This window comes from Anastrepha ludens, chromosome 4 (assembly GCF_028408465.1).
Source record: "Anastrepha ludens isolate Willacy chromosome 4, idAnaLude1.1, whole genome shotgun sequence".
Lineage (NCBI taxonomy): Eukaryota > Metazoa > Arthropoda > Insecta > Diptera > Tephritidae > Anastrepha > Anastrepha ludens.
In genome coordinates this window covers 89,686,676-89,697,564 of record NC_071500.1, presented here as the reverse complement: position 1 = coordinate 89,697,564, position 10,889 = coordinate 89,686,676, and the positions used below count along the sequence as shown (strand labels likewise).

General features: G+C 37.7%; 1 protein-coding gene across 2 annotated transcripts; it reads right to left on the bottom strand.

The window, feature by feature from the left end:
- Nucleotides 1–209: 209 nt before the first annotated feature.
- LOC128862044 (general transcriptional corepressor trfA) lies at nucleotides 210–7,178 on the bottom strand. 2 transcript variants are annotated; one of them, XM_054100447.1, is made up of 3 exons: nucleotides 7,103–7,178; nucleotides 3,180–4,437; nucleotides 210–3,052 (listed from the first exon to the last, which is right to left on the bottom strand). In XM_054100447.1, exons 1-3 carry the CDS (start codon nucleotides 7,176–7,178, stop codon nucleotides 619–621), a joined length of 3,768 nt encoding a protein of 1,255 aa, XP_053956422.1. In that variant the 3' UTR covers nucleotides 210–618. The 2 variants fall into 2 exon arrangements, 1 of the variants encoding a protein (XP_053956422.1); XR_008454413.1 differs by lacking the exon at nucleotides 210–3,052 and having other exon boundaries at nucleotides 4,352–4,440; nucleotides 7,103–7,154.
- Between the last annotated feature and the right edge of the window lie 3,711 nt (nucleotides 7,179–10,889).

Below are 10,889 nucleotides of genomic sequence, written 5' to 3'. Positions count from 1 at the left end.
TAGAAATTTTTTTTTTCCAAAAGTGTTCAAAAAGTATTTAAAATAACCGAAGATAGTTCACTGTTCTAAATGTTCAACATTGAATAAATCTCCAAATAAAAAATGTTCGAAAATATTTTCAGTTTACTTCTTCTTATACTCAAGTCAGTTTCGTATTTCGAATTCGGAAAATGCCTATATTCAACACTTAAAAAACAAAAGTCTGAGTCTTTCTTAGTCTCTAAGATATCAGCTTGAAAGAGCAGCACCACTGAAAATCCTATGAGTTTATTTAAGTAATCGTCAGCACTAAAGTAAAGCGTTGTCTAGTTCCATGCAGGTAAAAAAAAGTATGGTCAATATTAACTTTGAACAAAATATAATCAAGTATCAACTTCTCAAACATCTCCTTGATTTGGACAATACTTTTGACCTGTAAAGTGTAACCTGTTTATATCCCAAGTCATCTGCTTTACCCCCAAATCAATTCTATCCAATGACTAAGTTTCTGATTATTTAAAACTTCTACTTTCCTCAAAAAACTTACATCTACCCAGTTCTTCAATACATTGAGTGCATGCACTTCAGTTCACCTGCTCCATTCACCTAATTCGCAAGCCCCTCAACAATGCGCCCCGCCTAATCATCGGCTAGATGTGCGGTCGGTTGTGTTGCCACCGCGGTCGCTGCCACCGCTCGAAATTGCAAACCCTGCTGTGTTGCCGAAGCCCAACTACGTCGCGGCAATATACGACCAAAGTTAAAATACCGTTGGCGCAGCTTATCCTTGATCTCATCCTCGTTCATAATGGCGCTCGCTTCGTGGAAGTTCAAGAATATGCGCCCTTTCTCATCCGTCTTGATGGGTAAAATTTCAGTGCACACATTACGCGCCTTCAGCAAGAAACCCTCTTCCACATTTGACGTGCCTTCGTCTTCACAAGCGCTATCTGCACCACGCAACTCTCCGCCATCTTCAGTGTCGGCGATTGCATTATCTAGGCGTGCATCAACCGACTGTGAGCGTGACGGTTTGACGTGTTGATTATTGTTATGCTTCTTCTTGTTACGTAAATAGAATGGGTCGCGTTCGCTAGCCTTTACATATTGCACGACAGGCCGATTCACACCCCACTTAGGTCGATCGTCTACCTTGTGGTTGTTGTTATTGTGCGTGCTTATGGCAACATTCGTATTGTGTAAGCCGCCATCCTTCTGGCTCCGCTTGGTACGGTCGCGTTCCTTGTCTTTGTCTTTATCTCTATCTTTGTCTTTATCTTTGTCCTTCTCCTTCTCCTTGTCCTTATCCTTGTCTTTGGCCTTCGCCTTGAAGGTGGTGGTTGTTGTGGTAGTGGTGGTAGTCGTCATTTCTTGGTCTTTGTCTGCCTCTTTAGCTGGTTTGCTCTTACTTTTCGAAGTTTGCGTTGTTGTTGTGGTGGAGACTTCACGTTTTAGCAGCACTTTATAGAAATTATCATGAAACAAGCAAAGATCACAATTTAGTGGCAGCTCCGTTTGTGTTTCTACATCCTGCTGTGCTTGCTGATTAATTGCCAGTTTAGATGCGTCAACTGTGCCTGCAGCCTCTATTGGAATGAGCGCCAGCTCTTTTTTAGTTGGCTCGACTTTGCCATCATTATGCACTATTCCGTCGGTGTCTTGCTTCTCAACAACCGGTTGAAGGCCAACTTCCACAACACCCTTTCCTTCATCCTCTACAACACTTTCCATCTGATAGCCATCTTCTGTTGAGATCGAGGTGTTCGTGCGTTGTGTGCCATCGCCAGTAGTTTTTGAAAAGTCCATCGTCGAAGCGGCTGTGTTCGGTTTTAGCTGCTGCTGCATCCAATAGGTGGCTATTTGTAAATTACCTATGGCGTTTTGCAGCCCAAATATGTCGCTGGTCACGGGCAGTGGTATCAGTGTAGCTGGTTGCATGATCACTGCAACATTTTCTTCTGCATCCCCGTAAATCTGCTGCTTTTTGGACTCCTTCTTCACATCGGCAGCGTGTACGGTTTTCTTCTTGACATTTCGACGCATATTTATGGGCGTGCCAATGAGTACTTTTTCTTCTTCCTCAACCTCCTCCGCTTCTCGACTCATTTGTTCATTCTTCGCATTTGTCTGTGCTACTCGGTTTTGAATTTTCATTGCTTCTTCCACATCCGGTGGTGGAGTCGTTGATTGCTCAGCGGGCTCTTCAATACTCTGCAACCGTATTGTCTGTACTTTATGCGGTTTTTCAGTTTTCCCTCCAACCTCAAATTGTTTAGTCAGCTCAGATTTGTCAACTACTTGGTTTGCTAGTACACTTCTCTTGATCATTTTTCTAGTGTTACTCTTTGCTAAAGTCTCTTTAGCTTCCGTTTCCAATGCCACTTTATTTCCAACTGCCAACTGTATTGGCTGCTCATGTTTCTCTTGTTCCTGCTCCAATGCTGGCACTCGCTGCTTTCTCTTGCGTTGCTTCTCCTGCTTGGCTGCTTCTTCAGCCTTTGCGATCGCATCCAACATAACCTGCTGCTTCTTCTGTTGCACCTGTTCGCGCTCCATTTGCTGGCGGCGTTCCCACTCCAAACGTTCTTGCTCGAGTTGTGCCTGTCTACGCAGGCGTTCATCTTCCAGCATCTCCTCCTGCTTGTGTCGTTCGATTTCCCATTTACGCTGCATTTCACGCTCGTGTAGCTGTTGCTTGATTGCGTTATGGTATTCGGCTGCTTTGCGGCGTTTATCGATGCGCTCGGCCATAGTGACTGGATCTACGGGTGCGTTTTGGCCGCGTATATAAGAGGAGTGCATGGATTGCGTATCGTCTTCGCTGTCTTTCAGTTCGTGCAGCCCACGATTCAGCCAGTTCGGACCGATGTTCTGTTTTAGCGAGTACTCGCTATGAACGCTGCTGTTATTGTAATTGGACCACTTGGCACGTTCGCGTTCCTCATGCGCCTGCTGTGATGCCGTTGTGGTTGCGTAGTAGTCGTGTTGGTCGCCTGGATGTATGGGATAGGTATTCGAAGTGGATATATCGCGTGTACTGTGGTTAGAGGGACTCTGTGGCGTCATGTAATAGCTGCAAAGAAAAGAGATAAAGAATTTAGGTGTACAGAAAAAATGTCATAGGGAAGCCTAGGAACCGTCGTCTTGACAGACGATTCGATAAAACAAGCGCCCGCCGCTTGGTTGTTAACCATATTTACCTGCCCTGGCAACTGTTTTCCATGCCGCTGTTATACGTACGTGCCACAACGTAGGTGGAATTCAAAATTTGTTGTTGCTGCTGCTCTTCATCACATGCATATTGTTGCACTTGTTGTTGTTTTTGGTTTTGAACAAGTTGTTGACCCGTTATCGATCTTTTTGTGCGCCTCGCAATGACATCGGCCACTTCGTTAACGCCCCCCACACTACCAATAGCAACGGGCGCTCCACCCACTCCAACGCCAACGCCACTGCCATCCGTACCGTTAGCGCCACTATTCGTCGTGCTGCTGCTGCCTTGCAGGCTAGCGCCATCATTGTACCAGATTTCTGGCGTGTGTGCATTTTTCGGTGAATCGCTGCGATAGCCCGACGTGTCTTCCTCCTGGCAACCAGGATTGCCTGGATTGTTTGCATTATTAGATCGATGCGGCATGTTGCTAGGCGCACCCACAGGAATTCCACTACCAAATGCCGCTGGCGTTAATTGTGTGGCTTGTGTAGGTATTTTCTCTACTCCTTTCGGCTTCCCTGCCAACTTTTGTTGCGCCTGGCGCGTGCGGTAGTCCTCGTGGCGTATAATAGGCAAACTCGGGCTTCGTATGCGCATTTGTGGGTGTTGTGGTTGCTGCAAATGCACTGGTGCTACATGTTGCATGCGCGCTTTAGCCGTTTGCAGGCTAGCACCCGGAAGTATGAACTCATCGTAGGCAGCTTTGCGTTGTCCTGGAATTTGAGACATCATGCTGGTCGTATGATTGCGACGTCCAGGGGCGCGTGGCATAAATGAAGCACGTCTAACTGGCGCTTGCCCACGCTGATAGCTGGCAGTGATTTCATCATCCTCATAATCAGACTCATCATCTACCACATCGATATACCGTTCGAGCTCATAATCATAACTATTGCCACCACGCAGTATTTTTTGCTGCTGGCGTGCCACATGTGGCGGATGCATTGTGGCCTGAGACGACGGCACGGCATACGGATTGGGATTGTGTTGCGGATAGCGAGGTAGCAATTCCGGTGCGTAGGGCTGGATTGGCTGTGGAATTTGTTGTTGTTGTTGTTGTTGGCGAAACTGTTGCTGGCGTGAGCTGCGCTGGTGATTTTGTGTTTGCGACTGGCTCACATCCATGTTCGAGTAGTAGGTGCGTATGGAGGTGCGTTCGATTTTGTGATGGTGCGAAGATGCCATGGTCGAGTGCTGATGATGATGGGAGGAGGAGATGAGTTCGTCCATGCGGGCGATTTCCTCTGCTGAGAAAGTAAATATAAACTGCAATATCTTCAGTAAATAGTAAGATTGTTTGGGGGAAATAAAACATAACGAAATTGTGTTAAGTTGAATTTGGTTAAGTTTTGCCTTAAAGAGGGGAGTTACCCAAAGCTGTAGAGTTTTTAATTAGCCACTTTTTGGTTAGGAGTTCTAAATACCACTTCAAGACCCATCACCTATGAAATCTAGCTAACTACCAATTGGACCGTACCCGGCCACTCCTCAGAGAAAAGTGAAAGTTTTTGCTTCAGAATATTTAAAATAGGCATTGAAGATTAGCTGCTTGAGTTTATTAAAATAAAATTAAGTGGAAATAGACTCCATTGCGGCCTAAGTGTGCTAACGAGTTCTTGGCAGTCAGTTTGTGCTAATTCTAAATTTGAGTACATTTTTCAGTTGAAGTTTAGGAAGTAATACTTTTTACTCAAGCTTATTTCTTTGTAAAATATAAAGAATCCAATATTAGGAAAAAATAGTAATATTTTTTAAGGAAGTATTTTTTTGTGTAATATGAAGGGCTCTAAATTGAATAAAATGGCAGAAAAAATCTTTTAGCTAAGAAATTTTTAAAGAAGAGAGGCAAGAAAGATGGTTCCTTCGAGAATATTAAACTTGAAAGTAGAAAAATAAAACACACAATTTTAAAAAGTAAGCTCGCGAGCTGAAAAGAAGTTTGTTAAATTGGTAAACTTATAGCTCAGGGTAAAGAAAAATTATTCAGTCGTGAATCTACAATTGAAGCATTCGAGTAAAACTCAACCTCCGTTGGACACCAGGGTCTAGTCAGACTGACTTTTTTGACCTTAGATGTTAATCTAACACATTTCTATTATAGCTAACGACTTGAAATGCCAGGTACCTTTTAAAAAGGAGGATTTGGACGAAAAAAGGTCAGATCCGGGTACCCAACCGATGGTTTTAAAAAAGGTGTCCTACGGTGGATTAAAAAGCAGAGAAGTATTTGTAAAAATCTACTTAAATGAAAGCTCTTTAAAGTTTTTTCTTGAAATGATGCTTTACAGCTGACATGACAGTACTTCGTGATGGTCTCATATTTGATGGACCCTGATATATACTAAAGAGTTTCAAAATGGAAGTAAGGGAAGATAAAATTTGGTTCACTCCTCACCACTACTAAAGCTCAGGTGAATAGTTGAAGGAAGCTGCCGACAAAATGTATGCTATTAATGGATCCAATACAGTGACGAAAGCGGTTGCAAAACGGTGAGGTCTTTCTGGTTACATAGATGGCAAGGCAATCGTGGAGAATGTCGACAAAATATTAGAAATCATTAAGTCGGATCGACAAGTGAACACTTATTCTATTGTAAAAGAACTTAAGATTAGCTAAAAGAATCTTGATTTAAATCGGATAAGCCAAACTATGTTAATTTCAGTTAGATAGCACATTTTACATGGCACGTTGTCTAACCAAAAACCATATAAATCCAAATTTTAATATACAAAATTTAAACCAATTTTTTGGTAAAATTTAAAAATTCTTTATCAGAATTAAGAAATTTGTTAAGTAGTTTTATAGTCCAATTAATTTTAATATTTAAATTTTTTTTTATTTTGTTTTTTAAATTTTAATATAATAAAGTACATGTTGGAAGTTGCCAGAAATTTCGTTAATTTTTTATAATTTTTTTTTTCATTGACGGTGTCACTCATTTCGTTATTTGCTATAACAAAATTTTTTTATATGGTGAAAATAGGCAACACGGCCAGGAAAAAAATTATGAAAAATCAAAATTGATACCGTCATTGAAAACAGTTACAAAAAATCAAAATAGACTCCCATTTTGTATTTTTTTTATGGTGAAAATAGGCAACACTGCCGGAAAAAAATTAATATATCAATTTTGATTTTTTAAGTTTTTTTCATTGACGATGTCACGCATTATTGCCATATAGCAACTACAAGATTTTTTAATATAGTGAAAATAGGCAACACTGCCAGGAAAAAAACTATCAATTTTTAGTTTTTATAAGTTCGTTTTTATATGCGTTTTTTTATACTTTTTAAAAAATGATCAATTTTGATTTTTTATAATTTTTTTCCTGGCAGTCTTGCCTATTTTTTCCATATAAAAAAATTTGTATATACTACTATATGAGAGTCAATTTTGATTTTTTATAATTTTTTTCATTGACGGAGTCACGCATTGCCTTCATGTAGCAAATACAGGATTTTGTATGGTTGGTTTATATTGTGAAAATAGGCAACACTGTTAGGAAAAAATTATCAAAAATGAACGACAATTTTCAGCCAATACAAACGTGCACTTTATTACAGTAAAATTGAATGAGCTATGAAACGGCATACCCGAATTTTGGTTTTAAATTCTAGTAATACATTTTTAAATTTGGATTAAAATTTTATAAATTTTTATAAATCTTGTACTAAGTTTGAAACCCGAATTAAGAAGATTATTATGGAGGGAACTGCATTTTTCTTAAAAAGGTAATTTAAAATAGTGAATAACTAAATACAATAAATAGTCAAAACTTGTGTAGCAAAACAATAAATTGCACTGAAAAAAAAGTTAAATTTTTTCACGAATATATATTTTTTAAATATTTCTTAGCATATACTTACTTAGCTATCAAAAAATAATATATTAACTATGTAATACCTACCACGTTCCTTAGCCCATTGCTGCTTTTTTAAGTCCAACAAAGTATGTGTTTGCCTACCCTCAGCGCCAGTTATCATGCCGAGTATGAATTGTGTCCACAAAAAAAGCAACCACAACAACTGTTAAAATTCACGTTTTATGCGAAAGAAAATCGCTGTCACATTATTTTGTATTCCCAAGCTCACCCACGTACAAAAACTAAACTGCTAAAAAATCAAACATTCGTTTCATAAAACTAAGCTGAATTTGACACTCCTTTCATGTTCAAGGCAAGCAGCCGCAATTGATTTTTAAAACATAAAGTATTCTTCTTTGCGCAGGCACTATTTGGTATATGTTTCTGGTCTCTACTTTTCAGATTTAAGCACTTTATAGTTCCACCTTATTACTTTTGCAATTTTTTCACATACTAAGCGCGGAATTTTCTTAATATTTTCCATAATTTGTTTGCCATTTTTAGTCACCTCCAAAAATGTTTGCTGCCGCGTGCCGTCGCTTACACGTTTAACTAACTTTCTGTGCTTTGTGCGAATTCCATCAGTGCCATGTCAACCTATCAACTAACTGAAACACAAATAGTTCGACAGTCAAACGAGCGAGCATATGTTCGATAACAAGCCATCACGACGGCAGGTCCCTTCGTGTCAGCTCTTTTTTTGTTTCCTTGCTTTTTCACAGTTAAGTAACAAAGTTTGTAGGCATAGTTTCCCTTCGTTAGTTTTTCACGTTCTCTGTTTTGTATTGGAATGTTTGCGTTGCTAAGGGTAACCAGGCCAGTCAACCAGTGAATGGGGTGGTAAACAATTGAAGTTTTGTGGTATTTGCGGACTAGGTTAGAAGTAAGGGGGGCATATGTTTTAGTTTTTGTGTATGTAATTGTTATAAATCGTTTTTGAGCCTCTTTTGAGGGTAATGAGGGCTTAGATGGGTGAAATGTAACAATAAAGAGTGCGGTTGGCTTTAGTATAATACGCTTGAGGTGTCACTTTAGTTTCTGAACTTGATGGCATTAATAGCTTTTATAGCTTTTTTCATGAATTTCATATGTACACTGCGTTAAATATCTGTACCGTCCCGGTGGTTATTAAAGAACGGACAATTGACAATTTATTTCCTTCTTATTTAATTTTAGCAATTTTTTATTAAGAATATAGTTATTTCTCCTACAAAAGAAAGGATTTATAATCAAACTATTTACATCTATATTATATTATGAGCGTACTAAATCCAAATGTTTATCAAAATTTCGCAATTTTTACTCAGAATTTATAGAAAAATTCCGGGTATGCCGTTTTGTAGTCTTTTAAATTTTGGTATAATAAAGTTCAAGTTTCAGTGGCTCAGATATCGCGTTGATTTTTGACGATTTTTCTTTGGTGGCAGTCTTGCGTATTTTCTCCATATAAAGAATGCTCGATTTTTTGCTATATGAAAGAAACACCCAACAACTGTGAGCAGAAAAAATGTATCAATAAGGCATTGCATAATAAGAAAACTTCTGAACGCTTTGTTCAAGAATATTCTTTCTCTGTGTACCACCTCTATAAGTTGCTTCTCAAAAAAAAAGTATTTTGATTAGGTATCAACTTCGATACACACCTGTACTTCTTGGCTGCTCATTCATTATTAAAAAAAATATAAAAAAAAAATAAAAGAAATTATTTATAATTTATAAAATAAACAATTCATTTGTACAAGAAATAAAAAATAAGTCACTGTACTATAGCTATATAATGCATTCCACGACATTAAAGTTTCTGAGTCCTTTGCTTTAGAATACTCTTCCTCTGTGTACTTACCGCCGTATACTTAATGGACGTCCCGTTCAAATACTTTCACAACAAAAAAATTTTACTGTTTAATATATCAACTTCAATCCACATCTGTACTTCCTGACTGCTAATTTATTATTGATAATTAAAAAAAAAACAAAAGAAAGATTAATTTATACAAGAAATAAAAAAAAATTCTTCTTGGAAGTGCAAAAAGTTGAGAGTTTGCACTTAGAACCAATTTTTTATTATTTAATTTCTATGGTCGGCCGATATTTCAACTAAAGTTCGAAATCATCTTCAGAAGCTTAGAAGCGAGGATTTTTCATTTTTTTCATTTCATATTGAATATTTGATTGACATAAGGGGTTACGGGTAGTCAGAGATGGTGTAGTCAGAAAATTATGATTTTCAAAAAATTTTTTTTTCTAGTTAGTTGCTGTGTTTTACAAAAATAAAAACGTAGCATTTATCCATCATATTTCGACTTGACTTTAGTAAAATTTCAAAAAAAAAATTATAATTGTAAAAGTTATCCCTGTTCCTGTGGAGCCCGTTTCTCCAGAAGTCAGCACAAGTCCTTGGAGATTCATCTAAAATCAATCGGACAAGAGAAATTAGTTTTACTAAGAGATAATTTAAGGCACTAAAGTCAAGTCGAAACATGATGAATTCATGCTGTGTTTTTATTTTGGTAGCGAAGCTTTTTTTCAAAATTAACAATATGGCGGCCTCAGGGAATATTTTTCAGATTTTCGAGAAAAACCCCACAATTAATCGTTTAAAAAAATCGAAACTGAAAAAAAAAAATCCTTCGATCAGGCACGACTTTTTTATGTTTTTCAATAGCAGTATACATTTATCTGCTGCAAACGCATTTAAAGGTTTGCTGTCGAGCTCCGGAGCGCCCGAGCGCTTTTTGTTTATTGTTGAGTAACTCGAAAAATATTTGTCGAATTCACTTCAAACATTCGCGCAATTTTTTAAGATATTGTACTTTAGAAAATGCAAAAAAAGAAATCCATTTTTTTGAAAATTTCGACTACCCCTTACTCCATAAGCAACCTATTTCATTCTATTCATAATCTAGCCACTGCACTATCAAAAATAATTATTTGCGTGTATATATAAAAAGAGTATGAAATTAATCGCATAATAAATGAAATGTTTTTAAACGTCTCAAATGCAAGAGAAACGTGCTCAAAAAGCACTGTAATCAAGTTAATTCACAACTCCACATAAACTACTATGCTGTGCCGTGAGGAAGACATATACGACTACAAATTTCATTAATGGAAAAATGTGAATAAATAAGTTTATGTATGTAAGTTCAGCCTACGAAAACGTTATTCAATTAACGACTTGCCACAAGTTCTGCTATTCTACTCTATCCTTCTCCGCAGTAAAGCTTTCCAGCTATAAATAAATTTCATTCATTATTTGCGTGTCACTGTCGATTCCCATACCCTTAGGAATAGTTTTCGGCGAGTGGGAGTTTATTTTTCCTTGTTTCTTTGTTACTGCTTGCATTTTTTTTAATTTTTTACTATCTAACAATTGCGTGCGCTATTTGCTACTCTAGAAGCCTACACCTAAATTTTATTACTGAATATTAGGGAAACAATGTTGCCTAATGGATATAATTTATTTTAATTATTCGGTATATACGAGTAAACACCGAAGTAAAAATGATTTTAGCGGTACACAGTTTCTGCCAAATAATAACACATATGGGTATCTCATGAAACATTATTTCGAAACCCGATTAGGTTTTTGCTGTATGTTTTGGAGTCACTCAATTGAATCCGAGAACGGGTTTGCCTCTACACGTAAGAACTGCTTTCTAACCTCAAGGTTATTGGACAACATGCCATTAATTTGTCCGAGACTTAGTCGTTATTTCTTAGAAAATTTGGTTCCAAGTTTTGATTACATTAGTTCTAATATTATATTAATGTTGCAACCACCGTATCCGAAGGGGTTGGTTCGTAGCTACAATTCGGAAGTACGCAGGTC